The 23,789-nt window shown below is 40.8% G+C and overlaps 1 protein-coding gene across 1 annotated transcript in view; it reads right to left on the bottom strand.

The window, feature by feature from the left end:
• The window catches only part of LPIN1 (lipin 1), a gene marked incomplete at both ends in the record, with an annotated part of 73,151 nt that overhangs the window by 28,440 nt on the left and 20,922 nt on the right, over nucleotides 1-23,789 (bottom strand). Inside the window, 5 exons of the mRNA XM_079550790.1 lie at nucleotides 2,699-2,806; nucleotides 3,721-3,840; nucleotides 4,219-4,553; nucleotides 5,328-5,423; nucleotides 6,749-6,949. Coding sequence (XP_079406916.1) covers nucleotides 2,699-2,806; nucleotides 3,721-3,840; nucleotides 4,219-4,553; nucleotides 5,328-5,423; nucleotides 6,749-6,949 — 860 coding nt within the window. The remainder of the gene's footprint in view (nucleotides 1-2,698; nucleotides 2,807-3,720; nucleotides 3,841-4,218; nucleotides 4,554-5,327; nucleotides 5,424-6,748; nucleotides 6,950-23,789) is intronic.

Here is a 23,789-nt window from a genome sequence, read left to right as displayed (position 1 = left end):
AATGTAAACACATCTATAAGGCAAAGAGAATAAACTATGGTCTTGTTTACAAAAAAAGAATACTAAAACATTTTTACCTTTTATATAATCTAGAATATAAACTGGAGTTTTCCAAGCCATCGAGAAACATTAGCATGGAGTTAGAGACCTTCCAGTGAGAGCTGTTTTTCTATTAGAGAGAAATATCCTTCTTTCTTCACACTATCTTGTTTAACACTCAGCAGCTACTCTCTCCCCACATAATACCCTTCTGGAACAGCAACAGCAATTTATGTGTGCAGAAGGCAATTATGCAAACTATAGTCTTGCTTATTTACTGTCTGTTTGCATAGTTCTAGCTCCATGTATGTGACACCAGATTTGTCTCCTTTATCTGTGCAAGGACTATTTTAGCTGCTATTTCCCTTAAAATATTGCTACCAAAGTAACATCATACTGGAGGCTAATAAAGCTCACAACCACTTTTTTTTTTTACTCCACTATCATAGAATCACCAAGGTTGGAAAAGAATCATCCAGTCCAACCATCCACCTACCACCATTTCCCACTAAACCATGTTCTTCAGTACATGTAAACATTCCTTGAACACCTCCAGAGTGAGTGATTCAACCACCTCCCTGAGCAGCCCATGCAGCACCTGACCATTCTTTCAGAGATTTATTTCCTAATGTCAGACCTGAATCTCCCCTGTGCAACTTGAGTCCATTCCCTCTAGTCCTATTGCTAGTTACAATAGAAGAAGAGACTGAAAATGCTATATGAAATTAAACCTTGGATTAGTGTTATACTTGCACTAGGAAGGTCAATAAAGCTGAACTGCAAGATCACATAGGATTTGTAGTTCAGTGATATTAATCTAGAAGCAATTCCCCAAATAAAAGACTCCAAAGGATTTTTATTTCTTATACCATCAAGACATTTGTAACTCAGGCCAAGCTATACCTTGCCTTTCATACAATTCTTCTGTCCTCAAGTCAGGCACTGACGCAGCCCAGATGAATTTCTACCCCCTTCTACAGATTGCTGAAGATACTGCAGATCAAACTAGAGCTACCAGTCCTGTCAGCAGTGCATAAGGGCAAACTCGATCATTTAGGCAATCTATCCAATCCACATATCCAATCCATAAGCACCAAATACTGGTGTCCCAGACCTATAGATTTCTTCATACAAGCTGTGCATGCAATGAATGTAGTCTGATGTCAAAGAATTAGGAACTTGGACTGTGGCTAGCAGCTCTATAGCAGGAAACCACACTTATCTAAGAAATACTTCCTACTGAAAGCAAGGAAAGCCCAAGAAAACAGTAGTGTGATCTGCAAAAAAGTCCTGACTTGACTGAAGTCAAACAAACAGCAAAAAGATAGGCAGAAGGAAAGGGAGGTACCTCATTTACATTCCAGAACAACTGCTCAGAGTTTCTGAGCCTCCTTTTGAGTGATCACAGTAGCATTTCTGATCTCATACAGAGGAAAGGAGTTGTAGATAGAGAGGGCCTTATCTAGACCAGTCACTACAGCACTTTAGCTGCAAGTCTCAACTGCAGGACAGCTAAACTCCAGATCAAATTTGATGGAGCCATACAGGGCATATTATTTGTTCAAGGCCCACTTGTGCACATGCTCTACCTTCCCATGAAAATACTGGGGAGAACATCCCTGACTACCCCAGGACTTCACACAGAGTAGCTGCTGTTATGGCTGTTTAGGCTATAAAGAGTAGATCTCCAAGCTGGGAAACCCTTAAGATTTTCAGTTTTTAATACTACCTTTGGTATCTAGCTTGGTATCTATGTTGAGATAAGCAACGTGCAATTTAGTCTGCTTCACTACTCAAAGATCCCCCAGCACTAAAGGAGAACCAAGACCATATTCAGACACACAATTTAGAAGGTTTTACTTAGTTGCTATAACATCTCTCCACTAACTGGAAAGAAAGTGCCTGGCTGCAGAACCTTGAGACACCTTGAACACAAGGCATCTACAAATATCTGTATCCACTTTCAGATTTATAAGAAGTCCAAGGTCAGAGGATGCCCACACTACAGCAGAGGCATTACTGTGGGTCTCCCAAGTTTTAGGCTCTATCAGTTGTGCCATCTTTCCTCCTAAGATCCACCCCATTCCAATCCAATGTGCAGAGAGTATTTCAAAACAAGCAACAAGAGAAAAAGAGGTTCTGTTTTGACATTTGGCTCCTCCCATTTAAAAAAAAAAAAGCAGAACTTGTATTTCTGAGTTTTAAAGGTTGTGTTTTGCTTTTACTTTCACTGGTGAAGAAGTAAACTCCTCAGGAGAAACAATGGATAGAAATGTCATTTAAATATATATTAACTGTAAAAAGACACATGGAAATGCCAGTCTTCAGAGGACTGCAAAACTTCACTAAGTTCCTTCTCCTTTTTGGGGGGTATCATCTTAATAAACTTATCTTTAAACTAGGTCTTCAGTGCCCTGATTTGATGGATACATTAGCTACCCTCATTCAACGTGTGATTCAAGGCAACCTACCTCCAGCCAGTGCTCACAAAGAAGAGAGGAAGTGATTTCCAAAGTCACTTTCATTAAAGTGTCTGGGTTAGCAATGAGTACAGTTATAAATACAGCAAAGTTCACGTGCAATTAATGTGCCAAGAGCATATTAATGCATTAAAAGGATTAAAGAATAGCACAGAAAAGTGGGAGAACAACTGTTCTACCTGTCTGGAGGAGAAAAATGAGAAGACTGATGAGGACAAGAGTTAGATAGGCCACCATCTACTGGAACAGTGAGAAGAGAGGATTGCCCTGTGCAATCTATAGGTTTACTGGACAACACAACATGTTGGTAAGAAAAAAGAAATAAAACAGTATCATTATTCACAACTAGTGCTGATTAACATAAGCTCTTTGTGTATTAGCTATATAAATGATGAATTTACATCTAGAGTTTTTGAAATACAGAATATTGCAATCCAGAAACAAACAGAACGTACAGTAAAAAAAAAGCCACTGAGGAGGCAGGGTATTGACACCTACTATCACCAGCTAATCTCATAAAGCTATACAGTCAGTGCAGAAAGTTTATTATAGAATGCAATGTAAAACATCTAAATTAAGCCTTTAAAATCATTTCCTTGCTTTCCTTTCTTCCATTCCTCACCCACAGAGACAGTTCGTTAAGACATACCATAAAGTCTTACTGATACTACCCCACTTGAAATGGTGTACAGCCACATAAACACACACACACTCTTCATTCTTATTTTAATGAATGCAACTGACAACAAGATATCAATTTCTGATGGTATTTCCCAAATACCAGGAATGGACATGAACATTCATTTTAAAAAAATAAGTATAATCAAAGTATACTTATTGAGTATACTCAAAGTGCTTAAAGTTTTACATCTCTGCATTGACTGAAGTGCTTAGAAAGTGTGTGCATCAGGTAAAGATTCAGCTTTGACAACACATATATCCTCTTTGAAGTACACACACCTGTTAATACCACTGCTTGCACATAAGTATTCTTCAGAATTTGTGGGCCTGAATTTGTATGCACGTGTTTGTTAAATCAAGGGCAGAGTTAACCTGAAATTGTTCTACAGTATGTGATTTCATCTAGCAGTTGACAGTGATCATGTTTGTTGTCAAAATTTTCATAAGACTTCATATAGCACTAGCATGTAAGAAATTAATGAAAAGAGAACTATCTAGGACTGTACCATCAGAAAATTACCTTTGAATAGGTGACCATTCCCCATCCGAACGAGGGTATGATGAGGACTGAGAATAAGTAGACACAGCAGGTGCCTTTATATCAGATACGTCATCAACAAACACATCCGGAACAAGAATCCTAGGAAGAGACATGACATTAAAAAAAACATTTTATTACTCAACCATTACATACTACAGACAGCTGGGGTGGGAGTAAAGGGGGGAAAAACACATACTGCAAAGAAGAACTGACTTAACCTGAAGTAAAAAGACAGAGAAATGTCATCTGATTCACACCTTCCTAGCCCACAGCATGACTAAAGACTGTTCTTTTTTTAAGTGGCATTTTCATTATTCCTGATAGTAGCACTCTGATAGCTTTCTAGCCAAAAGCTGTTTCTTAGAGAGAATGTTTATCAGCCATGTGTACCAACTTCAAAATTACTGTCAGAGGTACAGAATGGAACATTAACCCTGCATTAGGTTTCCATTATACATCTCCATTCCACTGTGATACCTTGAATTGTCCAATGGTTCCTTTTCTTCCTCTGAGCTAATCTCTATAGGAAACATGTCTTCATCTTCTGATGTGTCTCCAATGTCTTCTCTTTTTAAGCTGTCTATTTTGTGGGTAGACTTCCTCCTCTTTTTCCTTCTTTTTTTCACAGAGCTACAGACTGGAGATGTTTCATTACCAGGCTGGGATCCATGAGCTTGGGGTGGTACTTGTGAGGATACACTGTTGTCCAGGTTTCTTATCCTGTCAATTGAATTCCTCTTCAGCTGAGCTTCCATTAGCACAGTTCCCTCAGACAGAATGGGGGACGTAGAAAGATGATAAGGAATTACTTCCTGAGAAAGAAATCCAAACCATGCAAAAAAGTTAGTTCTTCTGTCAGTCATAAATATAGATCTAAAATCCACACACAATCAACAAAATTTAAGACATCACTCAGAAAAGTAACAATGATTTGATATCTGGAAGCTCAGCAAGATTCCTCTGTAGAAGAATTTGAGAATTCATTCCACTTTGTACAGTAACAAAAATTAAGGGCTTTACTGATAGATTACTTCACACAGGGACTACTCAAAACAACTGTGACCGACAGACTTACATAGGCTAGTACTTAATTCCACAGTTCAAGAGCAGAAATTTTCATTTAAATACAATTCACATGAATTATAGTTGCAGGATCACATCTTTGGCGAGTACCACAATTACTCTGCACACAAACGTTTACAAGGCACGTGCACTTTATGCTGGCAGTCTGTTGAGTATGTGTGTTCAAAGTCAAGATTTCTGAGAGAAAAAAGAAGCTGTGAAAATACCATCCTCTGCTGTACGCATCTTTGGATCACACGAACTGTGTACATGTTATTTCTGTTCACACACTGAAATGCATATAAGCCCGTAATTTTTAGTTATGTGATGATTTTCTTCAGGTTCTTTCCAACCTCAGCAATGAAGAAAAAGTTCAGTACTGAGCTCCATTAGCAGAAAAATGTCCAGAAACTTTCAAACTTACAGAATGGATAAAAATACATTTTTCAACAAAACCTCTAAATTCAGAATTGACTTTGAAGAGTAAGCACTGTGTTTTAACAAACTGGAATTTTGATTCTTACCTGATCGTTATCCATCTCCTGCACAAAAAAGGCTTCTCCATTGTCTCCTAGTTTCATGTGCAAATCTACAGCCTCTCCATTAATTTCTATGTCAACCTGGAAGTCAATAACATTTTTGAAAATTAAAACAACATTGTTTTAGATACACAGTTCATGTTCAGCTATCCTACCTTTGTCAATGGACAAATACGTCTCAGTGAGGCACAGGAAGCCTCCTCATTAACAAAAAAAAAAAAACCACTCCACTACACTTGTGAAGGGGCAGGGAAATTTTCTTGCCCTTCACAAGGCCATCAGTTTTCAGGATGCTGCCCTAACTTATTCAGCTCATTGTTGTCTAGCTCCCCAGGAAGGTTTATAGCCATTACATAAAGCCCTGAATCTTTTTAATTGAAATTCTAGATGCTTCATTTGCCACATAAATCTTTTCTCCCTTTTAATTCACAACCTTATTTTTCAGAGTGCAGAAAGTGCTTCCACATACAAATTTCTAATATCCTGTCTTTCACATTAATTAAGCAAGTACTATGAGAAGCAGAAACAAAAATGTTTTTTTAATTCTCAACATGATCCACATATTGATTTCTTCCATGCATTTATCTTAGAGCTGTACAGCACCAACCATTTCCATTTCTTCTCAGGAACATTTCTCTCTTTGCTTATAACCATTTTTACCACTAACTTCTTTTTCACTGTATTTATGGAGGGAGGCTTGGACAACCTACATTTACATTTCCAGAAATTGTACGTGTTTGGCATAGGAACAATTTCAACTGTTATCCATTTTAATTGTTTGCGTTCCTTTTTGATTTCGGTAAGACTTAAAGAATGATGACATTTGAATTTTTCTGCTGAATAATTACAGATACACTCTCAGCTCAAACTATACGTGCTTATGAATTATTTCCTAAAATAATCTGTCATGCATTAGTCACTGGCAACTTCTGATTCTATACTGTATGGCCAGGCTGTTCAGCTTGATTACATTTATCTGAATTCCTCACTGCTTTTTCTAGCTTCGATTTGTCTTAGTATTCTTTACCTCAAAAATATTACTTCATTGTAAATCCCTTTTTTTTTTTTTATAAATACCAATGCACATAGTATAAAAAGTCATCTTTCAACGTAGTCACTAATGAAATTGAGAACATGCCCAAATTAGCACATTCAAAGTTCTGCTCTATTGAAAATAAACACTACAAATTTCATGGTTCCTTTTTATTATTACAGTCAACGTCTTATAAATTATGCTTAGAAGTGTGGCAGTCTGTAATAACTGTATTAAGTGAAAATTACTTCAATTTGAGCACTTTGTAAAGAATGTCCAAAGAAAATCTTGCCTAACATACAGAGTATCTAGTAAATTTCATACCACTGGAGTCAAATCACAGACAGAATATATCCAAAGTGTCAATTCTTACCACTTTCTCCCTGGAACGCAGAACTCCCATTTTCCCAAAGCGGACGTGGAAAGGAGAACACTGAAGATTTCCATCCGGCTGACGTACAACAATTACATCAATACATCCCGACAGCGTGGCTGGGTTTAGTCCCTTGTAGAGTTCCTTCACAGTTACAAACACTTGCCCTGCTAACTGTCCAACGTAGTTCATGGTTTGGACCTGAAAAGCAACAGATAAAACAGATTAAGTTTAGAGCTCTGCTTTATATTGTAAAGACATTTGAGATCGAGACATTTTACATTCCAGCAATGTAATTTCACATGAAATCAGGATTTCTCAATGACTTTATTTAGAGCTGACATAAGTGTGGAGAGTTATCAAAAAACAAAAACAAAAGAACCTTTTAACTCTCAGAATTATAACAACTTCCAAAAGGTTGTAACATTAGTTGCACTCAAAACCACAGTCAGACTTTCAGACTGCAGCTCGTAAGAGTTTCTACTTTATCGCTGAAGAGGAAAGCATTATTGCAGCACAAAACATCCCCTCCTATCATTTATTGTGCTCTAAAAATGGAATATATTTTTTCTCGTATTTCTACAGGCTTTTAAGGGCAGGGCAAGGGATGGTTCTAAGCAGATCTCCTTTTTCACTGCATTAAAGACAAAGACTATTCCCCCACTTAGCTGAGATTTCTGCTGTTAGAAGTATATTGTAAGACACATGTGCATAAAGTATGCAATATGTTTTGGCACTCCAGAGCTTCTGAACTTTGGAGTGCTTTCTAAATACAACTCTACCAATCTTTTAGAATATCTTTTTAGTACAAGCAATTTTATCAAAAATGAGACACGTGTTGATGGTTAAAGTGGTTGGCTGCTTGGCTTTATTTCCCTTCCTCTCCCAATTAGTATAGTTTCCTCCCTTCTTAATACATATTCTCATCACACACAGTCCCTACACAAGACACTCATAAATCCAACAAGTCCTTTGAGGGGTCACAAAATATGAATGAATTTAAGCAGATGCTCTCCAGAGCACTAGAAACTCCATGGACTGTGTTATTTCCTTTGTTTTTTTTCCAATACCTCTTGCAGATCCTGAGATAGTGATTTCAAGACTGCTCGTGTAGGCTCAGTACGTACACTTAGAATGCCTGGCATACATGTCCCTTACAGGGCTGCACATCACCTGGATACCAACAGAGAGGGCAGGCAACAGTAAAACTCACACTGCTGACGAGAACAGAATCAAACTCAGTCTGAGACAGTCACTGCATTGAGCTGCATAGCACGCATTAAGCAGCAGCTCCAACACAGGCTTCTTTCAGCTGTGCTCTCTTGGTAACAACAAAATGATGCAAGTATGAAATGATTCAAAAATAGCTCTGATTTTTAACAGTGATTTATACTTAGAAGAGAACAAACAAACCAACCAAAAAACAACTATTAAAAGAATGCCATGAAAATTGACCTGTCTATTTCAAAGTATTTGGCACTACACAAAATGTTAACTGCTGAAATCCGTAAATCTGCACTCAGGCACCTAGGAAGTGCCACTGATAAGTCAAAATGTGAAAACTTGATAGCAAAAGGTCATAATATTCAATGCTCCAGTATCCAACTGGCAGCAGCATCCTGGGCTCCTACAGTAAGTGTATTAGTAACATACTTTTCCTAAACGTAAATCCAGCAGAGAGCTGTTGCACTGAGAACTTTAAACTCATGATTCACCTTGTGCTGTGTCATAATTGTTGGAACAACAGATTAGAAAAGGGCTTCTAGAGCCCCATGTACCACAGCCCTCCTTAAAGGAGGGGCAGTTCGGCCCAGAATCCCAATGGAGCTCTCACTGCCTTCAAGGATGGAGATTTCACAGCCTTACCAAGCATCTGTTACCACATCCTCATAGCGATAATTTTCTACCCAGTATCTAACTAGAATTTCCCACAACTTGTGCCCTTTGCCCCGTTGTATCACTCTGCACGTCTGAACAAATCCTGCTTCCATGGTATTCCCAGCAGGTTGCTGACTGCCCTAAAGATTGAGCAGAATTAACTTTCCAAGACTCTCCCTGCAAGTCGTAAGCTTTAGCCCCCTAATTATCTTCATAGCTCCCATGTGAACTCTCCAAGAAGCCAGCACTACACACACACTGTTACTGTTAGTAGATTTTTTTTTTTTAAATTATCTCTGCTTTGGAAAAATACTTCCAGTTTCTATGAAGGATTTGTCTAACCTAAATAAGAAATTTATTTCTTGTTGTGCTAGCATTAAACTTAAAGCTGGCCACGTTTAGATTCCAAATTACATGGTTTATTTGACACCAGTTGACGCCTGGCCTGCATAAGCAACAAAATTTCTAGGTGCAACACAGATGTGACTTCCTTTTCCTTGGAGAAGGAGTACTTGCTGGGACTCGACATACACCTGCTTTTTTGGAGGGTTACGGGTAACCAATCCAAACAGAGAACTCACATCTTCTTAACAAGTTACATCAGCAGATCTCCTCACCTCCTCAAAGGAGAATTATGGAACTGCTCTCGTTCATGACAAATCCAACCACACTGCCTGCCCTGTCTTAGGACACAGATTATTTTTATGCTGGCGAATTAAAAGTGAGACGCTATCCTCAAGCTCTGTGACCAAGTGGAACAGCACAGCTTGCTTCCATACAGTGCAAGCCTCTTATCCCTATAAAAAAAAAAAAAAAAAAAAAAAAAAAAAAAGCTACATTCAAATAGTTCGCTAGTGCCAGACATTAAGTCCAGACTGGGCTGAACCTGGCCCATGCTTGTAAAATCACTGCAGAATTAAAAGAAGGTGACAGATTAATCCTATGGGAATCACACAAAAATGGTTTCATATTTCCAACATAGGGAGCAAAAGGGAGTTCTAGTAGGGGGATAGTTCAGAAATGGGACTCAGACTCAAAATATGGGCCCTCTGTCCTAGCTTTTGCACAGACCCACCAAAGCTGAAATTGATTGGACAACCTACAGTCAGGCAATACTGTGTCAGCACTCCAGGAAACCAACATTCCTCAAACCCCAGAGAGGCTGCCTGTGGTTTTGGTGCAACATTCATTCTGGCATCTCCAAGACATCTTTCACACACTAACCAGACAGCAGTGACTTCAGTAATAAGCACAAGGTTTACGTCATAGGTTAAACCCACTGCCTGGTTGTTAATCACACTGGATTTAGCAAAACTTGTTTTCATACTGTGGAAGCAAGCTAGTAGACAGAGCATAAACTATTTTTTGCTGCTGGGAAAGTTCAAAATCCTTTTGATCAAAGCTTTCAGCAAGTGAGAGCAGCCTGTAATGCTTCTGCCATTATTCTCAAATAGTCTGAAACACTCCACAGACCCAAATGATTCATCCATTATGAAATTAAAAGTATTTTCTAGCATCATTTTTCATGTCAAACTAACTAGCATCCCCTGCTGAGGGAATAACTCCAATCTTTTTTTTATTAAGACAGCCATCATTTTTCAGATGTTATTGTTTTGTGGAAAATACATAAAAAATAAAGCATTGGGTGCTACATTATTACTTAAGTATGTAACTTAGCAAAGAGTAGCCTTAACAATATCATCTTCAGTCCTTCCTGAAGCTCCAACTCTACTGGATGACCAATCTAGTTCAAAAGCACCACCACCTGAATCATCTGCTTCTTTTGTACAGGTACACCAAGCTGTACACACACATTGGGAAAGCTGGTAATTGCACCCTTCCTGGCCCCTTCTTTGCAACCCAGCTCTTCCCCCATACCATTCCACCTTTCTTTTCTGGACACTATACAATAAAACACTGAAAGTTATCACAACTAAAGACACTGTCACTGTGCTCGTGTCCTAGTTAGTCAGTAAAATCACATCACAGATCTCATCGTTTGATTGCTTAGACTGAATCTATTCAAACTACAAAAATCTGGCACATTTTTGGCACACAAGCACTCTCCCAAGCAATTCTTGGGTAGCTGGCCCATCAGTAGCAGCAGCAGTTCAGACAAACAAGAGATGACTCCCAAAGAGCAGTTTAGATGTAGTCACCTTCCTTAAAAGTTAAGAGAGCTTTAATGCACAGATGCAAGCAGACTAAGCTAGCTGGTCTGTCTGCCAAGAATGGCCTTTGGCATCCTTTTATGTGTTAGCATGAGTAAAACATTTAGGTCCCTTTCAACACTTTCTCCAGAGTTCTGCAGTTCCACAAACTGCAGAATTTTTTGCAGTTGCACAAAGAAGATGTGCAGCAATGCTAAATGTAACACAAACAAAATCTGCAGCACAAAGGAACATACCACATTACAGACACACCTTTTCATTATGGATTTAAAACCTTATGTCACGATGAGACCCTAACTTTCCCAATAAATTTTCCTTATAGCTTCAAAGTGGTGAAAGGGAGCCAGAAAGCAACGAGCCAGCATTCAGTTAAGATAAATCACTGCAGCACTGCAGCTCATGCCCACACTATGACAACTTCCCAAGCCTGGTCTACATGGTTCCTTGATCTACTCTTGGCTTTTGTTATGAAGATGCAAAGCTTGAGAGAGACTGGATCACAGCTGGGGATCAAACTTTGGCTCCTCCAAGGGAATCAATCACACACAGCAGAGCAATTGGCAACACTTAAGAGACTCCTAGGTAAGTAATGACTTCTATCATTTCATTATGTGCCAAACATTTCTTTTCTTGACTCTGAAACAACTCAGTTTTGTTTGCAGTATTGAACATCAACCTCCTCTACAGCAATTAATAGAATTCTTCAGAACTGTATCAGAGTTTATATTCTAAAAACATTGATAACAAAATTATTCCAGTAAGATTCTCTGGAGGGTTGGTTTTTTTTTTTTCCCCAAAATTAAGATAAACCCTTCACATCTATAGAGTAACTGCACTAGCAGTGACTTCCTAACTACTAAAGCTCATAAAAACTAATATTCTACTCATTTAGAAGCGGTATTTCTATCTATTAGTAAATGATTAACATCTTGCAAAGTCATTAATGCTGAGTCACCACCCCATCCAAACCTCCTAAGTTCTACCACATTTCTGATTAGACTCTGAAAATCATTAATAGCTTTTGAAAACCTTTTTCTTTATTACTAGCTGGCTTCTATATCAGTCCAACCCAGGGTCTTGGCTATGAACCCCACTGTGCAGGCACCGTGTAGGTTTGTAGCAAGCCTTGGTTTAGGTCCATATTTTGCAACAAGATCCATATATCATCTTGTCCAAGTTACTAAGGTTGAGATATAGAGTGTGATTTACCTCCCACTGATGTCAAGTGAGGTCTGTTACATGTGGCTACATCATAAGGTAGCAAGATACAGACAAATCTTGCTAAACAAGACTTATTTCCTCCCCCTTCCCCCCTCTTCCCCCCCAAACCATCTAGGAAAGGGAACCTGGACACACAAGCTAGAAGGAGCCATGAGCAGCCATGTTTCTGATATGGACAAGTTGTGGGGGTGCAGTCTGCTGAACAGTGCTATTCTGGTTGTTTCACAAATAGTATGACAGACTCTAGACCAAACCTGATTATCCAAACCTGATTATGCACAGTTTTTCCAGATCTCACCACAGTCACAGCAGTATGAGACAGACCACATTCCTGCAGGTGATTTGACAATGCTTCTGGTCAGCTGGGAACAGGTGCAAGACACTTGCTCATCCTGAACTAGAACAGAACATGCTGCATGTGGCTGGCTTGACACCAGAGTAAGAGCATTCTGCTTCCTGCCAGCAGAAATACTTTAAGGTTGGGATTATTCTGGGCTTAATTCTATTAGACAATTTGACTCCCATTTGGAGTTAGCCAAGAGCTGTGACTTCTTACAATGTCCAAGGAGTCAAACAGATCAAGTGTCAAAGTTATTCTCCAAGCTGCAAGTCATTCCCAGAACCTGCTTATTCACAGATACAGCCTTTGACTATCTGATGACTGTCCTACTTGTTATTGCTGAGATTATACCACAATCTCTCCCATTTGCAATACTACATTTCTCATATACTTGAGCAAGTTCCCATAAATAATAGCATATTTCATTGAGAGCACCTGAAATCACAGATTCAATCTGACGACTACAAACACGCCTGTACTGAATCCTGGCATTCAAACAGAAGGAGGACAAGGCTGGCTTCTTGTCCCATAGCCAGCGTGCCTGAGCCCAAGTGAACTATCTCATGATCAGTTTAAGTCAACAACTGTAGTCCCACACCAGCCTCCCAAATGCACATTCCCAGCTTGCCTGTTGGGGACCACTAAAGCCATACAAATTGACACCCACTTGAATTGGTACTGCACAAATATGATCAAACTTCACAACAAATTGAAACTACAGGCCAATGTTTGAAACCAAGAGCTTTTGAATCAGGTGGTGAATATTATGGAAGATCACGTCCTGTTCTGCCCTGGGCTACTGTTCCAATGTCAGAGCAGGAACACAAATGAGAGAGGAGGCACAGCTGTAGCTCTATTCCTTGCTGACTCCTCACATGACTAGCATCCTCTCTTTCAGGAGGACTCGAAAATAAGTTTTCTTTCTGACTATACTGCCCTGCTGTCAGAGCTTAAAGTAAGCACTTACTGCATTCCAAATGTTTTTAATGATTGCTGAGCGTACGTGTGCTCAACAGATAAACAAACACATACACCTGCACATCTATAGGTATGGAAAAGGGCTATAACTGAAACTTGCCCAGCTCCCTCACAAGCAGACCACACTGAACCAGGTAAGCAGATGCTGACAGGTGACACAAGCTACCAGAAAGTATCTAAAACCATCAGTAGCTATTTTTATGTCTTTATACCTAAAACCATCACATTATTGAACCTCTACCCTATCATCTCCTCACTTCTCCTCCAGTTCCTTTCATGGCAACAGGCTCTGTTCACTGTAACAGGAGCATCTGGCTTCTAAGTGACAAGACGATGATAGCAAAACCTTACCCACAGACGCTAAACATTTGCCAGTAGTTGCTGTCTGAGACAGCACAGACACAGATAAAACCACCGAGAAAACAAAACAAACAAAACATCCCAGACCGCAAACCAAACCAGAAGATAATCACAGAACAGAGACTCCCGACAGCCAAGTTGAGCTGTACGCACACAGCCGGCACCGTGCCGGCCAGGCCCTGCCTGTGACGCGCACACCGTGCCACCTCCGAACAGCGCCTGCCAAACGGCGGCGAATCAGAGCGCTCAGCAAGGAAAAGGAGCTGCCCGCCGGAACCGTGGGATGTCCCGGGCATCCCACCCAGGCCGGAGGCACCTGCGGGTCACGCGGCCTCCCTTCCCACCCGCACGGCCCCGAGCCCCGGCTCTCGGCTCCCACCTCCGCCGCAATCCCGGCAGCAACCGCCGAACCCGGGCTGCCTCGGGCCGCCTCGGGCCGCTCCCCGCAGCCGCCACCGCCTTTGTGCGCGCCGCCCGCCGCCGCCACGGCGACGCAGCCCGGCGGTACCGCCCCAGAGGAGGGACCGCGGCGGGGCGGTGTGAAGGATTGCCCGGGACGGCCCTGCCCCCATCGGGCGGTGGGGCGGACCCGCCTCCCGGCCTGATGGTGGTGGTGTGACTCGGGGGCGGACCGCCGTTGTTCCGCCGATCGAAGCGATGGAAGGAGGCGTGGAAGCCGGCCGCAAACGGCCCGAGGACGGCGGTGCCTGTTCGGCCCCCCGGAGGCTGCGCGGTGAGCGGGCGGGCGGGGAGCCTCCTCTGCGTCGTCACTTACAGCTGTGTTCTCTCTCCGTTCGGCTGTGCCCTCGGGCCCAGAACGCTCTGTACCAAAGGCTGAACTAGGAGATGAGGGCAGGTCGGTCACACGGCTGCCCCTTTTTGTGAGGGGCTGTCTCCTTGTTGGTTCCCTTAAAGTCGTTGTTTCGAACTTGCAGTGACAAGAACAGAGATAGCTTGTGGTGCAGCTAACTAAATAGGGAAGTGGATGTGCACTGCTAAAACTACCACGTAGTGGGATCTCTCATAGCAAGTAGGAGGGGATGGAGCTAAGTGTCAAACAAATGATCAGGAAACAGTAAAACACAGGAAAAAAAAGAGGACATAGAACATGCATAAGGAAGGATCAAAGTTCATAAGTGAGCTGGAGAAGAGCCTGCCAGATTTAGGCTTGAAAACTAGTTTTTTCAAGGTGTTTTTCATGTGCCTACATGTTCTGGTCCCCACCATGTAGCACAGCAGAAGCCTGGGGAGAGTTCCTTGTTGAGCAATCAGCAATTAAGTCTTCCATTTTCTGTTAACTTTCCAGTCATACTGTGAAACAATCTCCTTGTAGTCTCCTCTCATCCCTCACCTACTTGTAATTCTTTGCAAGGTTTTTCTTCAGCAGTTCTTTCTCCTGTTCCAACTCTGTTTGCTAATCCTTGTGCAAACCACAAGAACTGCTGGATGATGAGACTGATGCACTCTCACATGCTCAAATTCCTGTTTGCTGGAATTCCTGTAACTGGAAATTCCATTTCCAGTTACAGAGCTACATGAACAATTTCATCTCTGCTTTAGAACAAAAATTCAGTGAAGGCAGTTTCTGCCGGCACACAACAGATGTGGTTGTTCGCTTATTCCCCAAAAGAAAACAATATGCAACTGGGTCAAAAATCATAGACTCATAGAATCATAGAATTACAAGGTTGGTAGGGACCTACAAGGTCATCTAATCCAACCGTCCTCCCACTACCATTGCTACAACAAGCACTAAACCATATCTCGTAGCTCCTCATCCAGACACCTCTTGAACACTGCCAGGGACGGCGACTCCACCACCTCCCTGGGCAGCCATTCCAGTGCCTGACCACTCTCTGAGAGAAAAAGTTCTTCCTTATGTCCAACCTAAACCTCCTCTGGCACAACTTGCGGCCATTTCCTCAGGGCCTGTTTGCTGCCTGGAAGAAGAGGCCAAACCCCTCCTCACCACAGCCTCCCTTCAGGAAGTTGTAGAGTGCAATGCGGTCTCCCTTGAGCCTCCTCTCCTCCAGACTGAACAATCCCAGCTCCCTCAGCCGCTCCTCATAAGGTTTGTGCTCCAGACCCCTCACCAGTTTCGTTGCCCTTCTCTGGACACGTTCCAGGGCCTCAATGTCTTTCTTGCAGTGAGGGGCCCAAAACTGAACACAGTACTCGAGGTGCAGCCTCACCAGTGCTGAGTACAGGGGATGATCACCTCCCTGCTCCTGCTGGCCACACCATTTCTAATGCAGGCCAGGATGCCGTTGGCCCTCTTGGCCACCTGGGCACACTGTCAGCTCATGTTCAGCTGAGCATCAACCAACACCTCCAGGTCCCTTTCTTCCTCACAGTCACCCAGCCACTCAGCCCCAAGCCTGTAACGCTACATGGGGTTGTTGTGGCCAAAGTGCAGGACCCGGTACTTGGCCTTGCTGAACCTCATCCCATTCACCTCAGTCCAGAGTACCTGTGCTTTCATTTCCCATATAATTCCTTGTCCCTACAAGCACTGAGATGTGCTGGTGAATAGTCCCATCCCTGATGTGAATACAAGAAGCTGTGCCTGTGCCAGCAGTGGACCCAGACCAGTGCTCTGCTGCATTCATGTGGAATGCAGTTCTGTATTGTGTTCCCTCTGAGTGGGTGGTATCCTCCAGCCCTCACAGTTCTGGACTGCTTTAATGCCACCAAAATTCCACTACAGGCTTTCACTACTGTATTTACATAAAACATAATTGTAACACATTGAATCAAAGTCACTATCTTTCCACAGCCTCGACACCACCCACTCTTCTCTGCTGCTCTCAGAAATCCAGAAATGAGAGCCTCACTGTTGGAAAGTTGTGTCCACTTATTTACCATGTCCAGCCACCTGCTGCTTGATCCAGCCCACAAGTAAGGTTCTACATTTTTTTTTAAGGGTTTGATGTGCTAGGTTACATTTTCTCTTTCTGTGTTGCAGTGCAAATATAGCCATGATACAAGTAAGATACTGAGGAAAGTGCCAAATGCTTGCTCAGCAACTATAAGATTCTGCTAGAAGCACGACACCATCTTAGTCCTTCTGTTTAGTTCTGCTGTTCTTGCTGATGTGACCATCATCTCTGAGGACAGTGTTCCTCAGATTACTTCTCAGAACAACTTCTGCTGACTGATTCTGAAATCTTTACTCTTCTGGTACTCAACTCGCTTCAGCTCAACTGTTCTCATCAGTGACATCTGTTTAAAGAACCAAGCACTAGTACATAATCTATCACACCATACAAGCTTTAACATGGTCATGGATGTGGGTTTGGCTCAGTCCCATGTCTGGGCATAGTTTGGAGGATAGTATGGCCACAGACCATACCAGACTAAGAGGCACACTGAAGTTATGCACAAAACTGCATGTCTGAGGGAATTGAACTATATGATCAAGAAGCATGCTATGCCCTTGCAAGAGAATAATTCATGGAGTGAAAAAGTTTTGAATCAGGTCATTTTCTTCTTTGTTTTCTGGAGGCATGTTTGGGCAACACAAGTTTATTTCCTAAGTTTTGACTCTGCAACTGTCCACAGACTTTCAAAGGACCTGCTCACAGAAGCTTTTCTTTCCATTCCTTCTCTGATTTGTATCCACCCATTATGACTCATTTAACACTTAATTCCTGTCCCAAAGAACTTACAGGTTATCAGTTCAGTTTATGTGCATATGGTTTTGGCACAGTGCTTCTAGCCTAGGAAGTAGGTTCATAATTACTCTGAAAAGACAGGTTGCAAGAAATTTGACCTGTGTAGTCTTCTGATAATTAATAAAACTGGCTTTAAAAAAGCCAAAAAGAAAAAAGATTTAATAAAACTCAAGCATAGGTTACTAGAATTTAGTACATATGTTTATGCAGAAGAAAAAAGAAGAAAAAAAGCCTTCAGTTCTTGTGGCATTAGATCTTCCTGGCAAACATGTTGGCCATTCAGAAAATGACCACTCAGACCAGAAAGTGATTTAATGCATTAGCTCTAATGCCTCTATTCCCACACTAAAACTGGAATACATCTTCAGGCATATAGTGCCTGGGTTATGAATGACTGCAATTGTTAATGCATACACAATGTCCATGTAAAAATGATTCCATAAATAGAGAACTTGAGCTTTTAGCTAACTTATAATGTATTCATAAGCAAATATAGCTCTGGAATCTGGTGCTGTTGTCTTGATAATAAACTCAGTAGCTCAAGCTGTATAAACTATATAAGCAGTATAAGAGTTGATCTAGTTTTATTCCAGTATGAGCATTACAAACTCTGGCTCTCCAATTATCTAATTAAATGTTTCATCATCTTAATAAAATAGTAACTCTCCTAGTAGGTATATTTTTATACTTTACCTACAGTATCTTTGATGATCTACTGAATCTTCCATCTCCATCATATTTTTTCCCTTTTATTTTCCTTCAATTACCTGGCAACTCATTTTTTCCTTTCATTTGAAGGCACACTGGTGGTGGTTATTGTAGCATATAGATGTATGTAGAAGTTACTTAGTTGTAGTGATTTATAAAACATTTTTCTGTCCTGCTGGTTTTTCTTTGTCAGTTTCTGGAATGGTCTGTTCCCACTCTGTCAGTGTGAGGTTCTTGAAGATCTCAGCAGAATACAACCTCAGAAAGAGTAAGAATGCCATCCTTATGCAACATAAAGCCATACAGGATAGATTTTATTCTTTATTCCGTATGAAACCATCTTGCTTCTGTCAGTGTGTTCAGTGTGTTGTATTTAGGCTGATGCTTCTGGCCCGCACCAGCTGCAAAGTTTGCCCCACCTGAACTCTTTGCCCTTTGCCAACTTCAGGTTTTGGATTCTGCTTTCCATATGGTTGTAATTGCCTGCTGACACGGTCAGTCACGCAGGTGTTACACAACACCGTTCTGACATCATTTCTTATCTTCCTTCTTTGTCCTCACTGTTAAGAGGTGAACAATGACATCATCTTCAGGAAGATTACAAGGTCTTCAAAAGGACTATAAAGTCTAAGTCAGTGAGAAGGTGGAGTGACAAGTGAAAAGGGAAACTGTGGGGATTATTTTGTCAAATGTAGGATTGCAGTTTTTCAGGAACAGATACAAATGAAATTAGAGGCAGGGCAGGAGGTATTGATTATTTACCAAAATGTTCATCTCTAATGCTAACATGCTTATCAACTGTCATGCCGTCAGGGCTTGTATTGTGTAACCAAATTTGGTTTTGTACCAACTACTTTTGGACTTAGTTTTGTGATACACAGTTTTCTACGTACCCTCATTGAAAAGTACTCTCAAAAAAGAGATCTGTAGCCAATGAACTACTCAAGAAGTGGGGGTTTTTCCATCTCAGTATATAACGTCTTCATAATGAAACTTAAATGAGCCTTTCTTTTCTCTTTAGATCCACTTCAAACCTTGCAAAACCATGAAAATCTCAGTGCTTCCTTTATATCCCAGGAGCTCTTTCCACAGTCACAATACTGGGCTACAATGGCACGCATTGACTCCTATGATGCAAACACGGCCAAAACAAAAGAGGGGAGGAATATTCAAGAGACACACAAGGGAGGCTAAATATATCTATCAATTCTTATGGAGGTCTACTTGTACTAGTCTGGTCTTGTTACAAAGTGACTTACCTCCAAATCTGTAGCTTAAGCTCTCTAAATATAACCTTAGAAATCTTAGAAAATCATGAGTGCCAGTAAATCAAAGCAATAAGAATGTATGAGATTACAGAGATAACATCAACTTTCCTTAGCCAAAGCCCGGAGTTTCCAAGTAGACATGTTCAAACAAAGGACTGCCTCTGCTCAGACAGAATACATGCTTTTGTTTAAATGTACATATATATAAGGAAGGAATGATCATGTGCACTTTCACAGGAAGCCCCTCCACCCCCTTTTGGACTGAAATGCTTTCCAGCCCAAAAGCTACCTTTCCTTCAATCCAATATTTCTGTGCATGGCTAAGAGCTATTGCCCAGAACACTGTTCTCAAAGCACAGCAAATGAAAAACAAAATGCATTGTTTGTTTGGAACAAAATATTACAAAATATGCTTTGAGAACTCCAAACAAAGCTGCTGTATTTCTCAGAGTATATTTTCTTTGCTGTTTCTGTATCTTTTGCAAACAGTTACAACAGTTACAACAGTTATCTTAAAATATCCCATTCCTAAAAGGATTCAGAAACCAATTTCTTCTGTTGGGAAGATCATTGCTTTATTCACACTTATGTCTACATCAGATTGCCTAGGAATATTGAATTATCTTAGCAAACAGGTCTAGAAAGATACTGCTTGGAGTCTGTAAACCATCACATTGTGATGCCCAGAGAGGTTGTGGAGTCTCCTTCTCTGCAGATGTTCAGTACCCTCTTGGATGCCTTTCTGTGTAACCTACTGTAGGGAACCTCCCTTAGCACAGGGTTGGATCGATCAGCTCCACAGTTCCCTTCCAGCCCCTAAAATTTTGTGATTTTCTGATTCTTGAATATTTGAAATGGTAGAATGTAGCCAGGTTACAGCATTTTTAAAAAACATATCTGTATTTCTTAATAAAGCTCTTTTCCACTTTTCCCAATTCAATCCGTGCAACAGGTTTGGATCCTACATCTCCAGCTGAAACGTGTCAGCTTTCCTTCTGCAGGGCTTTCTGTAACAGTAAGTCAGGAAGGAGAGTGCAAGCCTAATCAACAGCTGTGGCCCTCAGGTCTTTCCTCACTGTCTTTTTGTTCATTCTCATGTGCTGTGAGACCTTAGCCTGGCAGCAGCACCTAGCAGCACAGGTTTCCAATCTCTCTGATCTTTAGCCTCTGAATAAGTATTAGGAGGTTTGCAGGGAGAGGTGAAATACTGTTGTGGGGATAACCCATCTTAATAACATTTTCTTTGCACTTCTCCTCTTGGGATTTTAATGATTACAGTTTATGACAAGCATGTATTTGTTCTGGATTTGAAGTGTAGTCATCCTTTGAATGCCTGTAGCATAGCAATGTTTAACGAATATATGGTGTTTAAACAATCTTTTGGTTGTGCTGTCAGAGCTAACTGAACCATACTGTTTCTAGGATCATTTATTCTCAAAATTATATTGTTACTGATAAAGATAATAACTGAGATTGTACTGAAGTCCTAGAAACAAGTTGAGACATAAAGTTAAATGCAGTCACAGGGCATTAAATGCTCTTTAATTACTTGCATCGAGTCCAAGTAGTTAATCGGTATATAAAGTTTACTGCAATCTTTCCTATTTAAGCATGTTCACTGGTTTAGGCTCAGGGCATATGGAAAACTCTCATTGGTGCCTCTGAGTCAAGCATTTTAAAGCAGGAATACTGTGATTTATTTCAGATTGCTACTTGCTATCTTTCTTTACATAGGTGAGAACATACATATATTTATGGGTCATTGTGTAAGGAATAGAATTCACTTATGATTTCTGCATCTGGAGTACTTAAACAGTTAGTATATATGATTAGCTTTGCAAAATCATGAAAGTATTTTATTCCAGTTTCATGTTCAAATTTCTATGAATGGGAGAAGTGTCCATGATAACTCAGTAGTAAATGCTTCCCTTCAAATATCTTGATGTCAAAACAAATGTAGTCTCTCCAAAGGTGTTGTGGCAAAGCGATCCCCAAACGTGCTAATTAATGTTATATTAGAACGGCAATTAAGCAGAACTTAATTTCTATCATTATAAAAGAAAAATTTGGAAAACTAAACTTAGGTTTGATGTGACAAACAATACATCAGCCAATTTGAATTTGGAAAGGGAAGTGTTGAATACAGAAACTGCAACCTGCATACTTAAAGTGTTTTCCTGATTTTTCTGCTTTACTGAAAACTAAACAAAAACTGAAATTTTACCCTATTGGGAAATTTCACTATCTAAATATTAACATTTAAACAAAGACTTTGACACATAAATGAATCTATATATAAAACACGCAAGATTTTTGCAAGTGGAACACCTGAGGTCATTATGGATATATAATCTGGCCAAAAAGTGTGATGTATTTGAATGACTCTCAGGAGGCAAAAATCCCTTGTAAGGAAATCTAATTCAACATTGAACTGAGAAACCTAAAACAATTTTAGCTGGTCAAGTATTAAAATAGTGGAAAAGAAACCCTAATCAACTCTCTTCCCTACTACCACTCTCTAGAGCCTACCCTTACATAAAAGGTAGTGAAGGTCATCTCCATGTTTTTCTGTTCACAATATGAAAAAAGCTTACAAGCACTGGCACTTACAGACATGAACTTTTCTTTAAAAAAAAAAATATATATATATATATTTCAGTTTTTTGGGTTTTTTTATAAAATACCTGTATTCAGGAATTAGCACACTGTGAAAATTATTTCTCCCTGCTCCATAAACTTGTCATAAACTTGTGTTTCCTACATACAAGCATTTTGCATAAGTCCATGGGAATCATTTAATTCAGTGAAATTAATTAAATCCATTTCATTAGGTCTAGCACATTCTGGAATAGAAAACCTTTGTCCTGGCAGCCTGTATGCTTTACATATTCTGTTATGCAAACTGAGAATGTCAGAGACTTTGCCCTGGACTTGCTACCCTTGTTACAGCTTACCCTACAGTTTATTGCCTGCAGACAAATCTACAGACCATGAATGGTCTCAAACCTAGCAGCTTCTGCCTACAAAAGCAAGACAAGCTCATTTTACTGTTATTTGCAAGTTAGCAGCATTGTGCTCAGCAGATCATGCACAAAGAGAACTCAGGCCCAGCACTCAGTTCACACAAAGCAGTATAATCCTGTTCAAACCGGTGACCTCTGTAGATTTAAACAAGCAGAGGGTCCTGCTCATTGTAACAGGTGAATTGTTTGTTTGTTTTTTTATAAAAAAGCTAATCTAGGCAAGCAGATGGTGTTTTGCATGAAGCTCTGCAGCAGTGCAAGAAGCCTGGTCAGAAAAAGCCCGGTCAGAAAATACAGAAAATAATTCTATTTAACAGAATTTAAAAAAAAAAAGTCATACCCACAGGTAGCTCAGAGTCACATCAAGGTACATGCCTGCTTCTGATCTGGCCTCCTCAGACACCCTGTTTTTCCCCATGACCACCCACACCCTGCAATTTGGGCACAAACAAAAAAGCCTGCCTGTGTAGTCATCCTGCTGCTATCAGATGCCCCTCCCCTGAAGCCATCGGTGACAGCCCAGCTCAGTCATGGTGTATGTTTTGCATGTTGTTTGCATGCGGATGGGATCATGCTTGTTGATCACCTATCTTGTCCTCATCAGATGTAATTTAGCCTCTGTAATTCTGTTTCCTGTGGCAGATTCTGTTTGATGTCTTTTTCTCACTTTCTGTTTCATACCTTAGGCTGCAGAGTTGCTCACAGACATAAGTACAGTTTAGTGCAAACGTATCTTTTGTCTGCAATATCCTTTCTATATTCTAAATTCTGGTGGTTCACTAATTCACTTGTCTTTCCCTCCCTGTAGCATGTATTAAATATTGCACATCTATAGAACTGTTTCCCCATCTTCTTTTGATATTTCCATGCTACATTATGGGTAGTCTAGGGAAAAGTGCATACTAATGAGCTATAAAAATGAATTCAAATTTTTTTCCCAAACACAACATAAAACCACAGAGTATCCTGAGTTGGAAGAGATTCACAGGATCATAGAGTCCAAGCTCCACACAGTCCTCCAGCTCCACACAGGACCATCCAAAATCCAAATGCTGTGTCTGAGAGCAGTGTCCAAACGCTCCTTGAACTCCAGCACTCAGGACTGTGCCCACCGCCCTGGGCAGCCTGTTCCATGCCCACTGCCCTGTGGTGCACAGCCTGTCCCTGACCCCCACCTACCCCTCCTCAGACACAGCTCCATTCCATTCCCTCAGGCCCTTTTGCTGTCACGGAGAGCAGAGCTCAGTGCTCCCTGTGAGCTCATGGAGGCTACTATGAGGCCTCCCCTCAGCCTCCTCTGCTCTGGACTGAGTAAAAAATGATACTTCTTGAAGTATAATCTTACTACAAGAAGGCACTATCTTCATTTCTTTCAAGCTTTTATACAAGTTCACATGACACATTGCCTTTATTTTTGGAT

Source organism: Tetrao urogallus (genome assembly GCF_951394365.1).
Source record: "Tetrao urogallus genome assembly, chromosome: 2".
Taxonomy (NCBI): Eukaryota; Metazoa; Chordata; class Aves; order Galliformes; family Phasianidae; genus Tetrao; species Tetrao urogallus.
Note: the sequence above shows the minus strand (reverse complement) of the source record. Positions and strands in the feature narration are given on the sequence as shown.